This window comes from Cydia fagiglandana, chromosome 8 (genome assembly GCF_963556715.1).
Source record: "Cydia fagiglandana chromosome 8, ilCydFagi1.1, whole genome shotgun sequence".
In the NCBI taxonomy this organism is placed as follows: domain Eukaryota; kingdom Metazoa; phylum Arthropoda; class Insecta; order Lepidoptera; family Tortricidae; genus Cydia; species Cydia fagiglandana.
In genome coordinates this window covers 10,829,795-10,854,767 of record NC_085939.1, presented here as the reverse complement: position 1 = coordinate 10,854,767, position 24,973 = coordinate 10,829,795, and the positions used below count along the sequence as shown (strand labels likewise).

Below are 24,973 nucleotides of genomic sequence, written 5' to 3'. Positions count from 1 at the left end.
TGCCACTTTCCCATATAAACTTAGTTCTCATTTTCCTCTCTGGATATTGACATTATTATTTTTTTTTAAATAATTTGATGTATATTAACCATAGCTAGTGTTTGACTACCCTACGTTTGACTTTTTTCGATTTCATACGTACAATTTTTTAAATACCTCTTATAATACTTAGTTAAAAATTCGAAACAACTCACGTAGGGGCATAGTTGTGGTTGATATAAGTACAGCAAATTGTGTCAAAATGTGATCATCAAAATAGAGGAAATGGAGGACTACATTTGTATGAAAAGGCGATTTCGCGCGGGTCCTACAATTTCGGCTTAATTAAGTAAATTAATCAGTTATACTCGTATGACACATGAAACATTTGTACCTAATATCCTAATACATCTGCCCGATTCGAACTTTATCTTCCAAATTTTATTAAAAAATTACTGATAATTTTCTAGTAAAATGGCTGTGACGTACAAAAATCTCTAACTCTATTTTTTTTTCTTATTAGGTGGCTACCGCTTTTAAGAAGCAATGAAGAAAAATTCGTTTACAACAGGTACAAAAGTTTTATTTAAAATCTCAATGTTATCAGTCGCTTTCAGTAGGAGTTTTTTTACAATTAGGACGACATATTATTTTTAGCTGCTCTATAATTATATGTAATTATTTAAATGAAAGTATTGAATTAAATAAGTAAGTTTTCATGAAAACTAACTCACGAATATTTTCTTAGAAATGTAAGCCAGATGTGGTTTCACATTTCAAAAAAAGGCGTAGAACAATATGTAATTTTTTTTAACCACAGTATGTCTTATCTAGACCTTGTAACCCAACAGACCTTATTACCTCCAGGTACTTTATATGTGACGTTATCTAGGTCCCTTTTCATAAATAACGTCACATACATTGTCGTATATATTGCCCGTTTAAAGAGGGCCTTGCAGAAGTTGCGCTCCTTTAAAGCTGCTATTGATTCTCGTTAACAGTGTTGTCTATAACTATATCGCCCTTATTGCACAATCATAAATCATAATTTTGTAATGCTTGCTTATTACAATTATCGGTGTTTATATTACAATATAAATTGTATATATGTACACATATTTAATTTGTTAGTCTTATTTTATCTGAACTTTTATCTTACAATGCGAAAGAAAGTTGCCTTAAAATAAAACTATCGAGGCACACACAGTGAATTAGCACCAGACAGAAGTTCACCATATTTGTAAACGGGGAATATTTGGGCTTATACCGACATTACTCCCATTAAAGTATTTCGTACTTATAAGTTAGACAAAGCCGACGTACGCAAGTACAAGCCGTTAGGTTTTGAGTAAGTAGGTATGTCTAGGTCTTTTCCAATGCCATGCAAATTACATGAATACACTTCGCTGGCTCAATATTACTGAGTTCTATGTTACATTTCAAGATATGTAGTTGAAATTTGACGTAAATGTCACTATGACAATATTAGGTACAATTTCAGTTCGATAAAAGTGAAACATAAAACCCTGTAATATTGGGCCAGCGACTTGGTGCATTGAACTATTTGAACTGTATTTTGCTTTTCATATCTATTATTCGTGACGTCATATGGCGGTTAGCATTAGGGCCGGGCGGCTATTCTGTAGGCTTAGCACAGGAAGGGCGAGACATTATCTCGCTCGCGAGATAGACTACCCGCCTTAGTTAACTGTATTAATTAAAGAGGGAGGGATGGGTAGTCCATCTCACGGGCTCATCACTCTCACTCCTGTTCTAGTAGCCAACACAAAGTAACAGCCCGATTAAGCGACATTTAACAAAGCGTTATTTTGCAAGTGAAATATTATATTTACTAACCAAACAATAAAAGTATGTACTCATTTTATTTAGAGCTGTAAAGCAAAAGCCCGAAATATTCCCCCATCCCTTTCTTATTATAATTTCCTATAAACTACCTATACATGCTATAACTAGTGAATATACTACTTTTTACAAGGAGTGTGCGTTACTTTTCACTCGTTATTTCGATGAAAATATCTAATATTGGCACATAGACATAACATGATATGTTGGGAACTTTGCTGACGTTTAAACACATGCTATCAATGTTATTGATATTATTTTAATGATATGTAAAATAATATTTACAAAAGAACGATATTTTTTAAATTTTCAGTGGATAAACCAAGTTGGCACAAATGAAAACGAAATATGAAGGAAAAAATATTTAAAAAAATCCACTTATTTCAATTTCAATTACTAATCCATTACGCTTACGGCTTACGAGCTAGTTTCGTAAGAATATTCTTGATTGTCTGCAAGTCGATTAGTTACACACAACCGTTCAATTTCATCTGTTAAGGTGAAAGCTTACCTAGCTTACTATTTTCTCCGACCCAATTTTTATATGAACTCTCCGTAGGTAGGGGTACAGTTATCGACACCTAACATGGCGGTCGTTCGGCTTTACGAATGCGATTAGCGAAGCGGAAGCGGCGGGTTGCCGTATGCCGCGTTGCCGACGCGTGACATAAACCAAAAGTGCGTCAAGAAATCTTACAATGATAAAATTATAAGATTATAAGTACATATTCCCCTAATTCGCTTTGGGGGAGTATGTACTTAGGTACTTTAAATCATTCGTCCCCGTCATTTTGCCATATGTATATATGTGTTTTTCTAGAAGGACACAAAATTGAGCAGAGAGCTAAGTCAAATACGGGGGTCGCTCGACGAACACGCCACGGGCACTAAACTGGTGATCCTTGGTCTTTTCGCATCAGTGGGTCTCGCTCGCTCGGCCAGGTGTCGCGATGAGATCAGTACTGGGTGGGGTCGGGCGAGGGCGGCGGCGCGCGGTGCTCGGGCTCGGACTCGGCGGCGTCGGTGGAGGCGGGCGTGGGCGGCGGCGGGCGGTTCATGGCGCGGTAGTGGCGGTACGCCCGCCGCCGCGTCGGCGCGCTCAGGCCCGACGCCGTGGCCGGCGACGGCGGCGGGTTGGCCGTCGGCCGCGGGTACCGGCAGAGGCTGTCCGATGAGCTGTACATATTTATTACGTTTATTACAGTACATATGGTGCTACTTTACCGTCCTAGTGCGGTAACTAGCACGATACGTGCTTATTTCGAAAATTTACAGGGCCATGTGTACTGTATAACATTGTACAATACATGTGCGAAAAGGTAATTGTGACTCGTGTCGATTTAACACTCCCTTCGGTCGTGTTTTGAAATTCGCCACTCGTTGGGAATTGGCTATTTGTCGCACCTGTATCGTAAATAACCATTAACGAACGAAGATCAAGTTGATAGGACAGACACTTACATGGTGGCGCTGGCTCCGACGGGTCTGGCGCGCACGTCGGCGTGCTTGAGCGGCACGAGCACGCGCGGCGGCGGCGTGGCGCGGCGCCGCCGCCAGCGCCGCAGCGCCGCCCACGCCGCCGCCAGCCCGCCCGCCGCGCCCGCGATGCCGCCGCACACCAACAACGCGTTCGACGACCGCGCGCCCGGCTGCAATGTATCACATGACAATATAAGTATTTGTCGAACCGAATATATGTACTCATATTTTTGAGAGAGAGAGAAATGAATAGCTTATGCTAAAATGCCTATTCATACACCTTATTGCTATGCTATTTTAATTTTACTTCTTCTTTTCTCTCATGTATTCTATGGGAACAGTTTAAGAAGCCATTTGAGAGTAGATTTTGTTTACTCCTTTTTATATACCTAAAGATACAGACTTCGGAACAGATGCGTATTATAAGTAGGTAATGTGAGATGGGGTACCGTTGGGCGCGGGTCGCAGTGCGCAGGCGCCTCGTCGGCGCCGTCCGCGCAGTGCGCGCGCCCGTCGCACAGCAGGCGCGCGCCCAGGCACAGCCGCGAGTCGCATCTGCAATCGACGATTACTTCTTATCATATCATATGGAGTGGAATGACTTTTTTTACCAAATTTTTCATTTTTGATACGAACGGTCGACTGATATACATCGAGACAATTCCTACAAACCCAAATACGATGAGGTTGCGTCGTTTTATCACTAACGTCCTATGGCCACCATCGATCTCCATCATCAGAGATGGGTTCGATGGTACAGTCACCTGCAATAATATGTTACACAACGAAGTCCGTAAAAATATCTGACATGATCTTATTTTGTAGACTGTAGAGCCGCATGAGAATAGAAACGTATTTAGAGGGAATGTGTAATTTGTTTTATTGTATTATGGCGCAGCCGCAGCCCGCCTCGTCCGATCCGCTTGTCCGTCACATCGACACGAACTATACTCTGGCCACCTTAGCCGTACCTGAAGGCGTCCGGCAGCGGCGGGTCGGGCGGCGCGCAGTAGGCGCCGGTGGCGCAGTCGCCGAGCGACTCGGCGCACGAGCCGTCTGCGCAGCGCAGCCCCGCCGCGCAGCCGCAGCCCGCCTCGTCCGATCCATCAGGGCAGTCCGCCTGCCCGTCACATCTACACGAACAATTACTAGATTTTTACGAAGATACCGGTCGACGGCACGTGACCGCTTCTCCGTACATACGTCGGCCTCATATTTGTCTCAAAATTATTGAAAATATTTACACCATTAGATTCATATTTGATTTATTAATTTTTTTTAAAGTTTTATATTAAAGTTACAAAAAGCCATCATAAGTCAATATCGGACCGTCGTCTCTAGTGTCCTATGATCAAGTTTCTGATATCAACATAGAAGCGCAGACGGAGCGTATTGCACGTTATGCCAGTAGTATAGTGTGTATAGTACCTCCACTCGTCGGGCACGCAGACGGGCGCCTGCGGGTCGGGCCCGGCGCCGCAGGCGAAGTGCCCGGGCGCGCAGGCGCGGCAGGCGAGGCCGCAGCCGCAGCGCCCGTCCGCGCCGCACGCGCCCACCGCGCCGCCGCAAGAGCGCCCGCCGTAGCACGGGTGCGAGCGAGCCGGCTAACGGATAAAACATGCTTTATTGTCACCATACTTATAAGTAATGTATGGCAGAAAAAAAAGATGTAAATGTGGTGAAATAGGGACCTAGCGGTCAGTTAATGATAGTGCAAGCTTATATACATATAGTTCGTTTTTTTAGCATTAGAAAGAACTTGCAAGAAGGTAAGCGATCTTGCCATGTCTTTTAATTGAAAAACGCTATTTAAAAATCAAAAACTATTACTTATGAAAGCAGAAGAATATAAATGATCGTATTATATTCATAATTGTTACATATTTGCCGTAACTCATTTTTAAAATGTGTTTTTCAATTAAAAGACATTTCTAGATTGTTTACCTTATTTCTAATGCTAAAAAAAACGAAGTATAGTGATAGAAAGTGATGTTTACTGGTACGCAATAATGTCATATATTATACACCTACCTGTACATTCTGTTTTCTATAAAAGCATCGCTGTATGCATGTAACCTCAACTTCATGTATGTACCCACTGTTTAACCCATTTTATATGTGCAATAATAAATATTTTTTCATTTACCTTGGTGACAGCGAGCGTGCAGGGCAGGCGCGACAGGTGCGGCACGGGCGAGGCGGGCAGGTCGCGGCGGTGCAGCGGCACGCGCATGAGCGCGCGCTCGCCGCCCGACAGGTACAGCGCGCCCGCGTACACGGACAGCGAGCCCGCCCACCCGCCTTGCCATATTATATACCTACCTTGGTGACAGCGAGCGTGCAGGGCAGGCGCGACAGGTGCGGCACGGGCGAGGCGGGCAGGTCGCGGCGGTGCAGCGGCACGCGCATGAGCGCGCGCTCGCCGCCCGACAGGTACAGCGCGCCCGCGTACACGGACAGCGAGCCCGCCCACCCGCCTTGCCATATTATATACCTACCTTGGTGACAGCGAGCGTGCAGGGCAGGCGCGACAGGTGCGGCACGGGCGAGGCGGGCAGGTCGCGGCGGTGCAGCGGCACGCGCATGAGCGCGCGCTCGCCGCCCGACAGGTACAGCGCGCCCGCGTACACGGACAGCGAGCCCGCCCACCCGCCTTGCCATATTATATACCTACCTTGGTGACAGCGAGCGTGCAGGGCAGGCGCGACAGGTGCGGCACGGGCGAGGCGGGCAGGTCGCGGCGGTGCAGCGGCACGCGCATGAGCGCGCGCTCGCCGCCCGACAGGTACAGCGCGCCCGCGTACACGGACAGCGAGCCCGCCCACCCGCCTTGCCATATTATATACCTACCTTGGTGACAGCGAGCGTGCAGGGCAGGCGCGACAGGTGCGGCACGGGCGAGGCGGGCAGGTCGCGGCGGTGCAGCGGCACGCGCATGAGCGCGCGCTCGCCGCCCGACAGGTACAGCGCGCCCGCGTACACGGACAGCGAGCCCGCCCACCCGCCTTGCCATATTATATACCTACCTTGGTGACAGCGAGCGTGCAGGGCAGGCGCGACAGGTGCGGCACGGGCGAGGCGGGCAGGTCGCGGCGGTGCAGCGGCACGCGCATGAGCGCGCGCTCGCCGCCCGACAGGTACAGCGCGCCCGCGTACACGGACAGCGAGCCCGCCCACCCGCCTTGCCATATTATATACCTACCTTGGTGACAGCGAGCGTGCAGGGCAGGCGCGACAGGTGCGGCACGGGCGAGGCGGGCAGGTCGCGGCGGTGCAGCGGCACGCGCATGAGCGCGCGCTCGCCGCCCGACAGGTACAGCGCGCCCGCGTACACGGACAGCGAGCCCGCCCACCCGCCTTGCCATATTATATACCTACCTTGGTGACAGCGAGCGTGCAGGGCAGGCGCGACAGGTGCGGCACGGGCGAGGCGGGCAGGTCGCGGCGGTGCAGCGGCACGCGCATGAGCGCGCGCTCGCCGCCCGACAGGTACAGCGCGCCCGCGTACACGGACAGCGAGCCCGCCCACCCGCCTTGCCATATTATACGTCTGCCGACAATGATCATTCATTTTCACTGTATTTTTGAAATTTTACAGGTGATATTGTATTTATATAGCTACTTAAATTCATTTCAAACGATAAACTTATTAATAGATAAAAATGTTAGCTTTTAAGTGTATACTTGCCAGCTAGTACATAGCAAAATACATATGTCAGTTTTGTAATAGCTTAATCATCAAATTGTACCATATAGCAAAATAAAGATTTATTTATTTAATCCACAAAATAAAAATTGTAAAAGAATTTAAACAAGACCAAAAAAACTGTCGACTTTTTTCTACACGCTGATACGGCTGGTAATATCATTAGCCATTATTCGTAATATCACTGCATATAGTATCAAGCATGAAGCGTTCTCATAGTTCTTCTGATTGACATGAAAATTCTGATTTGACATTCCATTCCAGCTTTTGCCTTGTACAAATGCAAGCTAATGCGATCACGAGCATTGAGTGTAGGAAAAATACGAGGCAAGCCGTAGGCAGAGACAAGTCAATGCGACCACCAGAGCAAAGGATGAATTGAAATTTTCCTTGCGATTAAAATAAAACGACACGTCAAGGGATATCCTCGTCTAACTATGGATGTTAACACGTCGACTGATTCATTTCTCGAACAAAATGACGGCGAGGATAGATCGGGGTGCGTAGCCAACGTGCAATTCTTAACGCAAATGTCACTGTCGCACTAGTATGGAAGAATGATGACTACGATACGCTCTGGAGCGTCAACGATTGTCGCGTTGGCTACGCGGCCTGTTATATTGTAACTAATAAGCTATGTGCTGACTTGTTGTTGGAGTCGAGGTCCACGGCGTGTATCTGCTTGTTGACGGCCCAGTAGACGACGCCGGCGGCCTGGTCGACGGCCAGCGCCGTGGCGTTGGCGGCGCGCGCCAGCTCCGCGCGCCCCGTGCCGTCCGCGCGCGCCACCATTATGGCGCCCAGGCCCAGGTCGTTCCATATTAGCATCCTGGGTACCAAAATACAATGTCAGTACAGTTCGCTGCGCAGCGCAAGTGACGTAGACGCATTGGTGAGTCAATAACTTATTCATTTAATTATGTTAATTTTGTCTCCAGTTAGCCCACATGTAAACAACGAATTAGAATAATACAATAGTACATTATTGTCGAGGCTCGGAAGTAGCTACTTGCAGGCTGAGGATTCGTTTTAAACGGACGACCTTGGGAGTCCGTTTAATTGAATCCGAAGCCAGCAAGTAGCCTTCCAGCCGAGTCATATATAGGGCTTTTCTCAAAAATGGTGCAAGAAATATAAATATCATAGAAATATTTTACAAAAGCAACATTCTTACGTATATATTTTCACAGAACAAAGCCCTTGCCGCCTTTTTATTTTTTTTAATAAAAAAATAGAAGTGTATTTTTCTGCCGAAAATACGCCAACCTATTTGAGACAGCGAAATAGTCGCGGTACTAATCATCTGTTTGGCTGTTTAATGGGCCTGTGCCTTCATTTGATATGGCCATTTCAACTTTTAAAAAGTTTGGAACTCGACAAATAATGGAATTTGTATGCAACATTGCAGTCCTAAAATCGAGACTGCAATGTTTTTAACTTTTTAATTTTTGACTGACCATAAACTCCGCGCTTCGCGACCTATTTTTTACACGGCAAAGTCGACTTTGACGTCCATTTTTGAGAAAAATACTATAGGAGCCTACCTATAGCTCAAATATACGGGTATTCAGTCGGTGTATGTAAATTTAATTGTTTATATGAGAAAATGCCGCTTAAAACTTACATCCCATCATCAGGTGACAATCAAAACCCACTAATTTAAAAAAAATACATACAAGTCAACCTTGTTTTATTACCAGTGTGGTGCACTATAGCTCTGAACTTGTAGTATTATTAACTAGCTGTTGCCCGCGACTTCGTCCGCGTGGAATCTTATCTTCAACATTTTACATCTTTAGTACCTATAATTTTCATATCCAAGCGATGTTGAAATTAAGTACTTTTCTTTTTTAGCAAGTTGTATGAAGTTTTAAGTCAAGTGATGGATTTTGATGCTGGTTGCTGAAATTACTTTTCTTGTATTCTCATAATAGGTACCTATGCCCTTATATAAAGATTCAAGTTCCGCATTCCGCACTCACAAAATATCTGATCTCCATACAAACTTTCAACCCCTTTCTCACCACCTTGGGGGATGATTTTCAAAAATGCTTGAATTAGTTTTCATGTTTTTTAATTTATTACCTTTTTCCAAAAAGTTAAAGTTCCTGGCTTAAAATTAAATTTACACCCCAAGACGAATTTTCATCCCCTTTTTAGCCCCCTTAGGGATTGAATTTCCAAAAACGTTGCCATTACTTTTTTTGTAATCGGCTATTATGTCTTTCTAAGAAGTTTCAAAGCATTTGTAATGGATTCAAACTTTGAACCCCATTTTAACCCTGTTAGGGGATGAATTTTACAAATCGCTGAAATCACTTTTATTGTCTTCTAATAGTATCCCCAAATACAAAGATTCAAATCCCACGCTCGAAAAAATGTTTGATATCCATACAAACTTTCAACCCCTTTTTCACCACCTTAGGGGATGAATTTTCAAAAACGCTGAAATGAGTTTTCTTGTATTTTAATTTAGAACGTTTTTACAAAGTTTCAAGTTCCTTGCTTAAAATAAAATTTGCACCCGCAGACGAACTTCCATCCCCTTTTTATCCCCTTAGGGGTTGAAATTCCAAAAACGTTGCAATCACTTTTTTTGTAATCGGCTATTATGCCTTTCTAAGAAGTTTCAAAACCATTTATAATGGATTCAAACTTTCAACCCCTTTTTAACCCTTTTAAGAAATGAATTTTACAAAACACTGAAATTGCTTTTCCTGTCTTCTAATAATATCTCTAAATACAAAGATTCAAGTCCCACACTCGAAAAAATGTTTGATATCCATACAAACTTTTAACCCCTTTTTCACCACCTTAGGGGTTGAATTTTCAAAAACGCTGAAATTAGTTTTCTTGTATTTTAATAATATATCTTTTAACGTAGTTTCAAATTCGTAGCTCAAAAGAAAACTTTAACCCCATACAAACTTTCATCCCCTTTTTAACCCTGTTAGGGGATGAATTTTACAAAACGCTGAAATTACTTTTATTGTCTTCTAATAGTATCCCCAAATACAAAGATTCAAGTCCCGCGCTCGAAAAAATTTTTGATATCCATACAAACTTTCAACCCCTTTTTCACCACCCTGGGGGATGAATTATCTAAAACGCTGAAATTAGTATTCCTGTATTTGAATTTGATATTTTTTTACAAAGTTTCAAGTTCCTAGCTTAAAATAAAATTTGCACCCGAAGACGAACTTTCATCCCCTTTTTAACCCCCTTAGGGGTTGAATTTCCAAAAACGTTGCAATCACTATTTTTGTAATCAGCTATTATGCCTTTCTACGAAGTTTCAAAGCATTTGTAATGGATTAAAATTTTCAACCCCTTTTTAACCCTGTTAGGGGATGAATTTTACAAAACGCTGAAATTACCTTTCGTGTCTTCTAATAATATCCCTAAATACAAAGATTCAAGTCCACCACTTGAAAAAATTTTTGATATCCATACAAACTTTCAACCCCTTTTTCACCACCTTAGGGGATGAATTTTCAAAAACGCTGAAATTAGTTTTCTTGTATTTTAATAATATATCTTTTTACGAAGTTTCAAATTCCTAGCTTAAAAGAAAACTTTAACCCCATACAAACTTTCATCCCCTTTTTAACCCCCTTAGGGGTTGAATTTCTCAAAATCGCTTATCTCTTGTACACTTTATAAATGCAATCTGGTGTGCAAATTTCAACTTTCTGGCTTTTGTAGTTTCGGCTCTGCGTTGATGAATCAGTCAGTCAGTCAGTCAGTCAGTCAGGACACTTGCATTTATATATATAGAAGATAGATAGATAAGCGAGTTTAGTTAAACGACATAATGGAAGTGCCAGGCCCAGAACACGACCTGAAGAGTGCTTTAATGGTATTCCCTCTGTCCAATATTTGATCAAATGTACATTGCGTCTCACCCTCACATTAAGCAAAATGTGAGACTTAAATACGAGTACAAACACATCCCAACCCTATGTGCATTATAGCTGCACTTTGCGCAAAAATCGTGAATTCGGAGGCTGAGAAAGAAGAGTTCGCACATTTACCTTTTTGTCTGATGAAACGCCAAATGTCTCGGCATCATATTCTTCCCCTTCAGTATGACGCCAGCCGAAGAGTTGTTCTCTATGGAGGTGGCGTTTATGGAGTCAGTGTCGAGGCAGGTCCAGTACAGCGCCCTGCCCAGCACGTCGAGCACCATGTGGAAGGGTCGCGACAGGTCGCTGACGACGGTCGTCGAGTCCGCGATGGCCGAGGTGGTGGAGTACGACATTGGGACGCGGCGGATCGAGTGGGAGTCTTCATCCATCCAATATAGCATTCTGCGAAAGTAATTGAGACTGTAATACTAACTCCTTGGGATCTCGCCTGAACAGTATGACCAATGTGCACATGTACCTAAGGCTTGACTCAATGATCTTGGGCTTTTACATTAACAATTTGGAGAAAAAAAGTTAAAATAAATGTTCTTTTAGGTCTATGCCGGCTGAAAATATCTTGTTTCTTAACGCGAACGTATAGTCAGACATAGGAGCATTCTACGGGCTGTCCCGTACAAACGCATTTTATTTCCTGTGTTGCGACTTTTTTTCGGCATTTAAAGCAGGCGATTATTTTTCTGCGCATATTTTTGACCATTTGCCATAGAAAAATAAACTGTTATACCTGCAGATCTTCAGAAAATTCGCGTTTGTACGGGACAAACGGTAGACAAAATCATGGAATGCTCCCATACTAGAGACGTAGAGACTGGAGGTCAGTGTTGGCCGTAATGGTTAATTCTAATTAACAATTAATCAATTGCATTAACCATTAATTCCGCAATTAATCAATTGCATTACGCATCAATTTAATTAAAGTTAGTTAGAATTGAATCTTGAGACGTTTAATTACATTGATTGTCAATCTAATTGCCTATTTAATGGCATTAAAGTTTCAAAAAATTAATTAGAATTACTCTCAATTGCATTAACGTTTAATGGAATTAAATATTTTTTTCATAAACTAATAATTAATGTTAATTTTGCTTGAAACTATTAAATGGGAATACACTCATTATTGGTGTATTTTTATTTGTCCCTGTCATATGTGAGTTGGAGACAAATGGGAAACGGGGACAAATGGGATTTATTCATTTATATGAAGCGCTTATTCCGTCTGCTCCAGGCGGGAACAAATGGGAAAATATCGGATAATGATGTGTTCCCATTTGTCCCCACACCAATAAAGTGGGGAAAAATGGGAATAATTTATATGCAAACTGCACATATATTTCCTATATGTTCCCCGTGGGGACATATGGGAATACACCCATTATTGTTAGTTAAAATGGGTGCTCATAAAATAAATAAAATAAACAAAGTAAACAAAGTAAACAAAATAAACAAAATAAATAAAATAAACAAAATAAATGGTGACGCGGGCCGTACTTTGTTAATATTTATGACTTTATGAGACATTGTCGTTTGTCACTATTACATACAAAATAGCCAAGGCGGCACTCGGGCCGCAAGTGATAGGTTCACGAGCCGCATGCGGCCCGCGGGCCGCAGGTTGCCGACCGCTGCACTAGACCTTTGATCCCTTGGACGTCTTTATAAAATTACGATATTTATTCTTGTTAATTGTTAATTATCAATCACATGTTTAATTTTCATTAAAAATTGTTTTAGTTTTTAATGGTTTGTAAAGCAATAACCATTAATTCTTTTTAATTGTTAGTGGTTCGTAATAAATTAACATTAATGCAAATTGATGTTCAATGCAATTGATAATTAATTTTCCTTCAATGGTTAATGGCTAATGGCAATTAACCTTTTCAATGGTTAATTTTTCATTAACGTTCGGCCAACACTGCTGGAGGTAAGTATATATAACCTAAGTCTCAATTTTCATCGTATGTCCCTTATTTCACAATATACTTAGTATAACCATGGTATATCCAGTACCAGTAAAGTAAGCTAGTCTTTATGAAACATCAAACCGATTTATTACTATGAAAGTTAGAGAATCTATAAGTCGTGATATCACAATGAGCACTACCTACTTGTGCATTCCGGTTAAATTTACAATAATTTAACGAGCAATTCTTGTATATCCATTTATTTATTTATAATATATTTCGGGGATCTCGGAGATTTGCTATACGGGGGTTTTTGGGGGCGAAAAATCGATCTAGCTAGGTCTTATCTCTGGGAAAACGCGCATTTTTTGAGTTTTTATATGTTTTCCGACCATAGCTCGGCCTCCCAGATATTTTGTGCATGCAAAAACAATGAATTTGCCGTACTCACTTGTTGTCATGATCGTACTCGATCGCCTTGATATTCTTCAGTCCAGTCACTGGGATGAAGGCGTCGTTACATTCGCCATTCACTATCATTATGCGCCCAACCGCGTTCTTTTGAGCGAACAACAGAAATTCTTCGGGTTCTACAATTAAAATGCATTTTTTATTTATTTACAAAACAAAACTAAAGCTTTTGGCATGACGACTAAAGCGATACTCTGTATCTTCAGGTATTTAAATAAAAGTAAACAAACGATTTGTAAATTTTCGGGTAGGTTATAATAATTTATTGGTTAGCTAACCAAATACAAAACCTGGCCCCTATTTCACCAACGTGACAGGTCCGACAATTGTCGACATCACTGTTACTGACGTCACAGGCCTCCATAGGCTACGGTAACCGCTTACCATCAGACGGGCGGTGTGGATGTTTGCCACCAACATGTTAATAAAAAAAAAACTCCACTATATCGCCAGTTAATAAGTACTTATTTAGCGAAGCTAATGACAATTGTCACAAGAAATACGACAATTGTCACGAATTTTCGACACTGAACTCATTTGCTGTCAAGAATTACCGAAAGTTCTTTAAAATCTTGTGACAATTGTCATCATTATCATCATAAACATCGCAAGAGAAATACCTGTTTTTTGCCGATATAATAAAGTTTTTTTTAAATAATACAATGATGGTGACAAACAGGAATACGGCCCGCCCGATGGTAAGCGATAACCGTAGCCCATGGATGCCTGTGACGTCAGCAACAATGAGACTTGTCGGATTGTCGCACCTGTCACGTTGGTGAAATAGGGGCCTGGATCTGTCACTGAACGACCTGACTTTATCCTACATTATTTGATCATGTAATATTTACATCTACCCTCAACTGGATTAAGGAGCCTTTTGAGGGTAGATTTTGTTTATTTTTATTTAAATACCTAAAGATACAGACAATAGGCTAAAGCAAAAAACTTACCCGAACACGTCTGATTATCCTTATTCAGTTTGTAATGCGTGGGGCAGGCGCACCGATAGTCCTCTCTCGTTTCTGCCGGCAGCGGCAGACAGAGATGGGAGCAGCCGCCGTTGTCCACGCCGCACTGTGTGCCGGGCTGCGGTCGCCGGTGGTACACCTTCAGGTCCGAGATGTAGTCGAGCGGAGGGGTCGTGTGGATGGACTTGCGGTTTGAGCCGTCGGTTTTCTTGGCTGCTTGGATTACTCCTGAAAAAGATAGCAACAGTAGTATGGTAATGTTAGATCACTTATGCAATTTTCATGGTCAGGCATATTATAAAAGCGCATGCATTTTGTATAAGCATTATAGGGTCATTGCGTCAGTTTACCGTCCAGTGCCTATTTCCGTCCACTTAGCGTAGTTGCAACAGAATTGCGTATAGTATAATGATGATCCTATAGTGAGGTCGTCAGCCAGTACCCTCCGGCCGGTTCCGTTCAGAAACGCGTACCGCCATAGAGCCAGGGCAGAAACTTTCACAAGTTCCGATAATTGTTCTGTAATAATTTCAAACTGACCTGTGTTCCAATCGCCCCAAAACACCCTATCACCAAACAGGGTCAACGCGTACGGCATAGTTATATCATCCGCCAGCACCCTCCGGCCGGTTCCGTTCAGAAACGCGTACTCTATGGTCGGGGGCTCCAGGGCGGCCCAGTACAAAGTGCGCTTGTCGTAGTCTATGGCCAGAGCGTGAACTTTCCCCACTTGGTCGATGAGGACGGTGGCCGACGATCCGTCCATGGCAGCGCGCTTGATTGTTTTTGATCCAAGTTCGGACCAGTACATGTATCTGTAATAAAAAGATTAAGTACAGTCAGCTGTAGACACAGTAGACCCCTCCTGCAAACAAATTATTTCTGCAGCTTATGGTACAGTCAGCGTCAGAGAAACGTGACCCCCCTGATTTTAAAACTATAGCTCACACGGCAACGTCGAAACATTAGTTCAACATCGCCACAGCTGTATCAAGCATCATATTATTTCAAAAAGTCATTTTTCCCTTTTGTCTCCAACCGTTGTTGGGAATCGATCCTCGGACCTCGCGGCTGTTATTAAGACTACATCATGTTCTTACATTAGTCCGTCACTTATACCATTGAGCCACCGAACACATATTATTACTTGCGAAAATATGAATCACTATCGTCAAATCGTAGAGGTGGAAGTTACTCGTATGTCGATGCGTCCTTGTCTTAGTCATAGATACTTAATATAGTCTTGTCTTTGTTTATTATTATTTCTCTACCCTCATATCCGAATCCGAAAGTGAGTAATAACTAATAACATCTTTAACTAAATATGTGTTTAGGTTGAATTTAGTATGATTATCCCGTTTCGCATTTTTTAAATTACAATTGAGTTTTAGGGTAACTTTGTAATAATTCGCATCCGCCGCAAATCATTACCGTCATCGTTACGTCTATTCTAGGTGTGCCGAAGTAGTAACGTTGTTACATATTATTCTCGACTTGTCCGAAAACTTGTGTCAACTGAGTTTTAAAATGGTTCGATTAAACTCTTTTATGAGATCGAAAATTGTAGTGCTTCGGGAACAAAACCAGAGTATTAAAAAAATTGCACGAGAAATGAAAATAGCGGTGAGTTATTTAGAGTTTACTCCATTTCATTGGCCATGTTTTGTTAATAGACCTATTAAGTTTAAATTGTGTTTTTTTATTTGCAGAGGAACACGGTTCGCAAATTGGCTAAGGCGGTACGAAAGAACGGGTGACTTTAAAGAAGATCGGCAAGGCCCTCGTCCTTCTGCCTACACAGAGGAATCTCAGCGGCACCGTAGTATTGTGCAAATTCATACCGACGCTCCATTTACTACAACTCGCTCAACAGCTGAGACATTTGGGGTCATCTCTTAGCACTGTCAGAAGACATTTGCACGCTGCCCAGATACACCATTATAAACCAGCAAAAAAAATAAGTTTGTTTAATAAGCATCGCGACGATCGTCTTAGTTTTGCCAAAAAATATTAGGATTTCGATTGGGAGAAGCATTTAACGTGTCTTTACATTTAAAACACTTTTGAAAAATAAGTTATAGTTAGTAAATATGTTACAGTTATGTAGCAAGGATATATAGGTATTACATTACTTTGGTTTCATAAATAATAGTTACTTTTTGTTAGAAGCGTTATTCCATAACAAGACTTGTCAAGATTGTTAACCCTTTTTCTAATGCTAAAAACAAGGTATACGAGTAGGTAAGTGTTGTGTTTCCTAAAATTGTGGTAACGTGACAGGAGATGAATATTGTTATCGCTGGCCGATAACATGCTGTTTCTCTCTGAAACGTAGTTAATGGCTCGCAAGGTTAGAATATCTTCGCGTTTTATACATACCCATTATTAATCAAACCCAATATTTATATATAGTTATCTGTTATGCAACTGCATAATAGATATTAGTAACTACTAATCACGCGCGATTCGACATTCAAAATATATCCTGTCTGGACTTTCATGACTCAGTCATTCTGATGGTGTAAGGCAAAGACAATATACAGCCACCAGCCTATATTCAATAGACAGTATCCTAGGGATTTCCCCTCCGGTTCCCTCCTATTACTTGCTATTACTTATTAAGACAGCTATAATCGCAGCCTATGTAACATACCACAATTTTAATTAACTCACACTATAATATTGTTGTTTACAATGCAGCTGTTATGCAAAGATAAAATACCAATAAAATACAGTGTTTTTAAGATTGTTTTTATTTTATTTTTTCCTTTTTCTACTATAATATTTGATATTACCCGTATTTAGTTTCCAATAGTTCTGAACTTAACAAAACAAAGAAAAAACCAAAAAGATTCTAACGCTTTGGATCGGTCTCGAACCCGGTTTCTTAGGATCTTAAGTCCGCTTATGAAACCACACAGCTACGCAAACATTACGTGTGATGACGAAATTATTGTACAGTTTCTATACTGATACTAGGGGGGTCACGTCTCTCTGACGCTGACTGTACATATCAATAAAGATTGGTCAGTTAAGGTATTGCAAAAAAAAACTGGTCAAGTGCTAGTTGGACTCGCGTTCCAAGGCTTCCGTACATAAGTCCGACTCACGCTTGACTGCACATTTCTAATAGGTTTTCCTGTCAATCTATATGTAGGTAAAGAACTACTTATTTTGTGTATTTTTTTTTCAAAATGTTAGACCCAGTAGTTCTAGTTTCGGAAATAAGGAGGAGGGAGGATGGTCGGACAAACAGACAGACGCACGAGTGATCGTATAAGGGTTCTGTGTCTTCCTTTTGAGGTACGGAACCCTAAAAACGGCAATATATTTACCCTTTTTTAGGATCCAATGTGATACTCTTCGGTTTTTTAAGGCCTTGCCAGATAAGCGTGCGACGGCTGGAGCCATCTAAACGCGCCACTTCGATGCGTTGTGTGGTGCTATCTGTCCAGTAGATGTTCTGTCCTGACCAATCTATCGTCAAACCTAAAACGAAAACAATATATTAATATTAAACTGTAACCGTGCGCTTCTGGCCGTTTTGGAGGTCAAAGGGGTAAAATTTTCAGTTTTTCACAAATTTAGATAGCAGGTGTTGCAGAAAGCAAACCGGGACTGGAACTTCAGGTGGCATTCTGTGCCAAAAATGTGGGAGGTCTCCACAGTCGCCAAACCCGTTGTCTATACAGCAATGCATAAATCGTCTGCAATAGACGGAAAAGGCCTGCGATGATGACAATAAAAAATATTCAAGATTTTGAGCAGTTCCCTTCGATTTCGCATGGATATTCTTCCCAGATCTAAAAATAAGGCCTGAGAAACATTCAGGGGTGTAGGCCGTGTAGGATTTGTAATACAAATAAATGCCAAAACATCATACCTTCAACCAAACCCATCCATTCCACGATCTTTTCCATGTGTGCACCGCTAATAGAGCAACGGTTGATGGTCTTAGCTTTGCTGTCCGACCAATAGATCTTCGAGCCGGAAATATGGACTGCCAAAGCACTGAAAATACAATAAATGTATTCATTTTAGCGAGTTACAATTCCTTTTCAAAACAGCATTCGTAGAAATTTAATATTTATTAAATAGAGAGAGACAACCTTAGCCCTTTGTACGCTTTATGTCATAAACACAAACATCACTTAAACGCCATGATCCTGGCCGCAAGCGAGCTAATGTAAACCCTACTCGTAAGTGTGAAGGTTACTTTGACAGCGTCCGCCATAACACATAGTACTTGGCGCGGTGGGCACGACTAGTAACGACCGACACTTCCTGGCGTTCAAAAGGTTAAATATATACAAAATAAGTTTTTGGCAAAAATTTCATTTTTGGTACAAGCTTTTATCGCTGACTGTACTTTTCTTACGACAGACAACTGATACTCATCGAGACAATTCTAAAAACCCCTAACACAATTAGGTTACGTTGTTTCATCACAGAGTTCCTATGGCCACCTCCTGCCTCCATCATCAGATCAGCTCGATGGTATCATAATATTGCATTGTCATCCGATTTATACATGCATGCAAAATTCCAGCTCAATCGGAAACCGGGAAGTGGATCAAATTTAACTTGCAAGATTTGATTACATACAGACAGACAGACAACGGTCAGGTGAAACTAAATAAAAGCTTGTAAAATACAATATAATTTATTTGTATATAGGTATACAAATAATATTAAAATTTAAATATATAAATAGTACTAACCTGACTTCTTTCATATCCCTTACAGGCAATATGGCATGGTTGTCGACGTTGTCATATTCAATGCTAAGAAGTCCTATAAAGTTTTTGCGACTGTATATCAGGAAAGCTTCCGGCTCTGCGCAAGTTTTCTTATCACTTTTTAGTTCTAAGCCTGCAAGAATCATTATATCATAAGATAGTGACCACTGAAAATAAAGGTGTGTTACGCATTGACATAGATTTCTAGGGACTGGCTTTACGGGCAATAATAATGAGGCATGACAGGGGCTAGTACAGTGGTGTGAAACCGCTACAACGCGATTGGTTGGTGAGTTCGCATTACGCGCGCGATTGGACGAGTTCGCATTACGCGCGCTATTGGTCGCAACTAGTTGCGTTAGACTGCACAATTGGCTGGAATTCATGAGTAACACTGCTGAACTAGTACCATTTTTAGTGCCCCAGTAGGGGTCCCTTTGTTTCCCATAAAGTTTTAAGTCATAATGTATTGTTTGTCATATTATCGTTAGTCATAAAACTGAAACCGTTAACTTTTCAGGATTTTCCTAAGGTTATTCTATAGATAGGTTAGGTTAGGTTAGGTTTGTTTTATGGCAATCCTGAAAAGTTACGCGTTTCTGAGAAAAACCAATTATGACTAACGAAAATTCGGACAAACAATACATTATGACTTAAAATTATTTGGGAAACAATAGAGACCCGCCCCAGTAGCCCGTCCTTAGATGGTGTTACGTTGGAGATTCAGCTCCGCGATTTCGTCCCTATGCAACAGGTAGCTAAAAGTACATCCGTTCTACACCAATTTTGGTGGCTAGTCATAAGCCGCTCGTGGCGCTGTCGCCACCTAGCGGCCATATCTGTCGTGATCGTAACAGACGCGTTTTGTTAGAGAGTGAGTCTTCTGTACCTAGTCATCATCATCATCATCATCTCAGCCATAAGACGTCCACTGCTGAACATAGGCCTCCCTCTTATGGGGGGTGAATGCCATAATCGCCACGCTTGGCAGGCGGGTTGGCGATCGCAAACGAGTACACCGAATTTGAGGGACGCTGCTGCCCGTCCACCGGTGGTCTTGGACGTAGTTTAAGTACCTATCTGTACTGTACTGTACCTAGTAGTATTATTTATTCTGTGCTATGGTTACCGAGCGGGCAGCGGCACACGTAGCCGCCGGGCGGCGGCGGCGGGCGCGCGAAGCACAGGTGGCTGCAGCCGCCGTTCCCGCCCGCGCACGCGCTGTGCCCCGCCGGCGCCGCGCCCAGCCGGAACGCCTTCACGCCCATCATGTTCGCCATCTGGTCCACTACCGCTTGCCTTTTTAGACCTTACAACGAACGAAACAAATACAATTCAATAAGTTACTTGAAGCTGGGTTTGAAACTGGTCAGCACCAGAAGATTAAGGGACACTTGCACCATCCCACTATAGCCCTACCGCTTAAATGAGTCCTCGCCTGCGCGGTACGGGGGCGACGGGGTAGGACGACTAAAGGGTGGCGGGGAAGGTGCGGGCACCGTACGCCTGCCGCTTCTATCTATACCGCGGTCTATAACCTGGGGTTAACCAGTTAAATCGTTAACCCAGTGTCAAATTGTACTCGTTACTCCAGGTTTACTGGTTACTCCGGTTACCATGGTAACTCCAGGTTTAGTGGGATGGTGCAAGTTGCCCTACTGGGGTGTGGGTACTACTGGGTGTACTGATTATTGTGATTCTTTTTTTTTTAACTGTATCGAAACAATTTTCAACACCTCACCTGCTGAGCTACTTTTGTTACTGAATTTAAGTTGTTAGTTGTTTAGTTTAAGGATTATAACGATCATATCTCTTGCGATATGATCCAGTGTCTTGGTTGGAGAAATTTAAATGTATGGATAAACTTTATGTGTGATCACTTGTGTCGTAGCATTTTAACTGACTAACATACCGGTGTCTTTATCAATCCTGTCCAAAGTCCGCCGCTGCATATCGGACCAGTAAAGGTGTTGGTCGAGCAAAGTCAGACCGAATATGTGCAGGATGTCACTGTTGTGCAACTCGTTTCTGTTCGTCCCATCCATGTTACACACCTGAAAATAAGTATTTCCTCAAAAATGTCCTTTCTTAATACAAGATATTATGGCCAACTGTACTTTTCTTATCTTTCTTAGGCCCACTTGCACCATTCCAATAACCCGGGGTTAACCGGTTAAACCTGGAGTTACCATGGTTACCAGTACAATTTGACACTGGGTTGACGGGTTAACCGCTTAACCATGGGTTAGTGCCACTAACTTAGTGGGATGGTGCAAGTGGGCCTTATAAAATATGTCTAGAAATTTAAATTTTGGTGTAATTAACGGACGAACCCTTATTATTTATTTTATACACTTAGCAGCTACCTCAGATTGATCTACCTCAGTTTGTTTGTTACCTCAATCTTATGCGTCCTCGCGTCGCCCCAGTAAAGCTTGTTGTTGACGGTATCCAAGGCGATACCGTTGGGCCACATGAGTTTCTCGGACACCAGCAGCACGCGGCCACTGCCGTCGAGGCTCGCGCGCTCGATCTTGGGCCGCTTCTCGTACCAGTCCGACCAGAACATCCACCCGGCCGTCGGGTGGACCGCTATGGCTCGCGGCTCGTACAAGTCCTCGTAAATAATAACCTGACAGGCGAAACGGAGATAACAACTAGAGATGCCTCGAATACCGAATATTCGGCATGACATGCGAACATTTAGAGTCACAATTAATACGAAAACTGTTCGCCAATAAAGCACAACGTTTGCTAAGATATATTTTTATGTTGAACAGAATGAATGAATGTAGTTAGAGTCAATCAAATCAGATAAAACTAAAATATTTAGTAATCAACAAATGCTCAAAAACGTGCCTTCGTATTTAACCACTTTCTTAGAATACATTTTAAATATTAAATAACCTAGTTTGTGGATATTTTTTTGTGAAATTTTCTTTTAGGTAGGTGCAACAGATATTCGGTATTCAGCCGAATAGTAGGCAACATTCGGCCGAATACCGAATATTCGACAAAGTGCCGAATAGGCCGAATACCGAATAGTTGCTGAATATTCGTGGCATCTCTAATAACAACCATTACAGTCCGGCCACAATAAGTCACCAGCAGCTTTAATGTGGCGCTGCCATACATTGTCACAGTCACCTGCAATAATATGTTACTCTTCGAAGGCTCCAAAATATGTGACACGCTCTTATGGCTCTACAAATAAGATAGTGTCAGATATTTTTGCGGCTTACGTTGTGTAACATATTATTGCTGCTGCAGGTGACTGTACTAAGAGTGCTTATTAATCTGTATCTTTAGATATTTAAATAAAAGTAAATAAAGTATACCCTCAAATGGCTCATTAAAGATCGGTTTGCCTAGGATAGCGGTGCCGTCATATAGCGCCCGTCTCCATACTAAATAATACGGCTAAATATGGATGTCGTAGTATTTGTATGGAGACGGCCGGTATATGACGGCACCGCTATCTTAGGAAACCAGAGCATAAGCTCGTTGAGGGTAGATGAAAATATTGCATGATCGTTCTGGTCGTTCAGTGACTGATCCAGGCGGTTATGTATTTGGTTGGTTAACCAATAAATGATATAAATACCTAAAGGTACAAACTATAGTGTAAAATTAGCGTGGTTGGGGTGTAATCAATTTAAAGATATTACCTTTCTCACACTTCCGTCAAGTCTGGCAACACTGATGGTGTCTGTGACGGGGTCGGTCCAGTAAATGTTCCGTGCCAGTGGCTCGATGGCAATGCTGTCTGGCACTCCGTTGCTGTGGATCACCACTGACTGGTCACTGCCATCTAAACGGGCCCTTGATATGGTCTTGGCCTAAAAATCATAGTAACATCCATTGAATTTGGTTACATTCGTGAGTCATGAGAAGACAATAATTATGTAGGTGCCTTTAGTAAACAACGATAACAGAACCAAGTATTCATCATTCTCCTGCCCTTGTCCCATTCACTTGGGGTCGGCGCAGCATGTCTTTCTCTTCCACACCTCTCTGTCGCCCGTCATTTCATCATTCACTTGCATTCGTTTCATATCATCTCTCACACAGTCCATCCACCTTTTCCTCGGTTTTCCTTTCCTCGTACTTCCCTCCACATTCATTCGTAATACCTTTCTCGTCACATGACTTTCATCCCTCCGCATCACATGCCCGTACCACGCTAGGCGATTTGCCCTTACTTTTTAACCGACTTCCAAATCCCAAAGGAGGAGGTTATCAATTCGGTTGTATGTTTTTTATTTTTATTTTTTATTTTATTTTTTATGTTTGTTACTCCATATCTCCGTCATTACTGGACCGATTTTGAAAATTATTTTTTTGATTGTATGTATATGCATACAGATTGGTCCCGTTTTTGTCAAAATCCAGTTCTGATGATGGGATCCATGAGGAATCGAGGGAACTCCTCAAATCTTAAAGGCATACATATGGTGATTTTTGTGTTTTTATCAACAAATCAAGCATATACATTCAAAAACGTGACATTTGATGAAGTGGAACTGCTGATGATGATCAGAACGGAACTCTTCAACGACGCATAGTTCACCTTTGGCGATTTGTCCTCTTCGTTATGTTTGTTAAGCAAGTTAAGTTTTTAAGCCACAATTTTATCAAGCTTGAGTTCTGATGATGGGATCCATGAGAAATCGAGGGAACTCCTCAAATTTTAAAGGCATGCGTATAGAGATTTTTGTATTTTCATCAGAAAATCAAGCATTTTCATTAAAAACTGTCGCATTTGATGAAGTGGAACTGCTGATGATGATCAGAACGGAACTCTTCAACGACGCATAGTTCACGTTTGGCGATTTGTCCTCTTCGTTATGTTTGTTAAGCAAGTTTAGTTTTTAAGCCACATTTCTGTCAAGCTCGAGTTCTGATGATGGGATCCATAAGGAATCAAGGGAACTCCTCAAATCTTAAAGGCATACGTATAGAATTTTTTGTATTTTCATCATAAAATCAAGCATTTACATTAAAAACTGTCGCATTTGATGAAGTGGAACTGCTGATGATGATCAGAACAGAACTCTTCAACGACGCATAGTACATGTTTGGTGATTTCGAATTTCGATTTTGACTTGGACTGGGACCCGGACTCATACCCGGATCCGGTTCGGACCCGGACTCGGACTCGGACCCGGACTCGGACCCGGACTCGGACCCAGACTCGGACCCGGACTCGGACCCGGACTCGGACCCGGACCCGGACTTGGACCGGGACTCGGACCCGGACTCTGACTCAGAGACCCGGACCTTGACCCGGAAAACCACTATGATACCTAAACTAAATAAACCACTATGATTACCTACCATAAAATGTGGGTATGATGATGCCAAACCCCTCCCGCTCAAACTCCCGTACACCGCACCGCATGCGCCGTTAAGTGGGTTAGGTTAGGTTTGAACTGCGATCCTCACAGAACCGAACAAAAGTGGGTTAGGTTTGGTTAGAACTGCGAGTCTTACAGAAACGAAATGCTACTAGAAAAGTGGGTTTGATTAGGTTCGAACTGCGATCCTCACAGAACCGAACTGCTATCAGAGAAGTGGGTTAGGTTAGGCTAGATAACTACGACCCTTACGGAAACGAAATGCTACTAGAAAGTATATAGGTACTGGTTTTACCTCCTTTTCTACATAGTGCACCATCTACCATAATCTTTCACCGGGCCCCATAGAAGTCGGTTTTTTTTCTTAAAAATTATTCTGTTATGGGTGCAACTTTCAGGCTTCCTCTTATATACTCATTCCTTATCCTATCCATTCTCGTCACGCCACACATCCATCTCAACATTCTCATCTCCGCTACATGCAATCTCTTTTCATCCGTCACCTTTAGGGCCCAACACTCTGATCCATACATGACGACAGGTCTTATGACTGATTTATAAATTTTACCCTTCAACCG

General features: G+C 42.3%; 1 protein-coding gene across 1 annotated transcript in view; it reads right to left on the bottom strand.

The window, feature by feature from the left end:
• Positions 1–2,734: 2,734 nt before the first annotated feature.
• Positions 2,735–24,973, bottom strand: part of LOC134666632 (low-density lipoprotein receptor-related protein 6) — a 29,616-nt gene continuing 7,377 nt past the window's right edge. Inside the window, exons 7-24 of the mRNA XM_063523846.1 lie at positions 22,707–22,877; positions 21,437–21,670; positions 20,951–21,092; positions 20,168–20,347; positions 19,021–19,171; positions 18,183–18,310; positions 17,635–17,788; positions 14,840–15,114; positions 14,282–14,527; positions 13,309–13,447; positions 11,062–11,337; positions 7,674–7,856; positions 6,700–6,871; positions 4,750–4,925; positions 4,293–4,454; positions 3,771–3,876; positions 3,304–3,491; positions 2,735–3,018 (exon numbers count right to left, since the gene is read on the bottom strand). Of these exons, the coding sequence (XP_063379916.1) occupies positions 2,799–3,018; positions 3,304–3,491; positions 3,771–3,876; positions 4,293–4,454; positions 4,750–4,925; positions 6,700–6,871; positions 7,674–7,856; positions 11,062–11,337; positions 13,309–13,447; positions 14,282–14,527; positions 14,840–15,114; positions 17,635–17,788; positions 18,183–18,310; positions 19,021–19,171; positions 20,168–20,347; positions 20,951–21,092; positions 21,437–21,670; positions 22,707–22,877 (3,303 nt within the window). The 3' untranslated portion in view covers positions 2,735–2,798. The remainder of the gene's footprint in view (positions 3,019–3,303; positions 3,492–3,770; positions 3,877–4,292; positions 4,455–4,749; positions 4,926–6,699; positions 6,872–7,673; positions 7,857–11,061; positions 11,338–13,308; positions 13,448–14,281; positions 14,528–14,839; positions 15,115–17,634; positions 17,789–18,182; positions 18,311–19,020; positions 19,172–20,167; positions 20,348–20,950; positions 21,093–21,436; positions 21,671–22,706; positions 22,878–24,973) is intronic.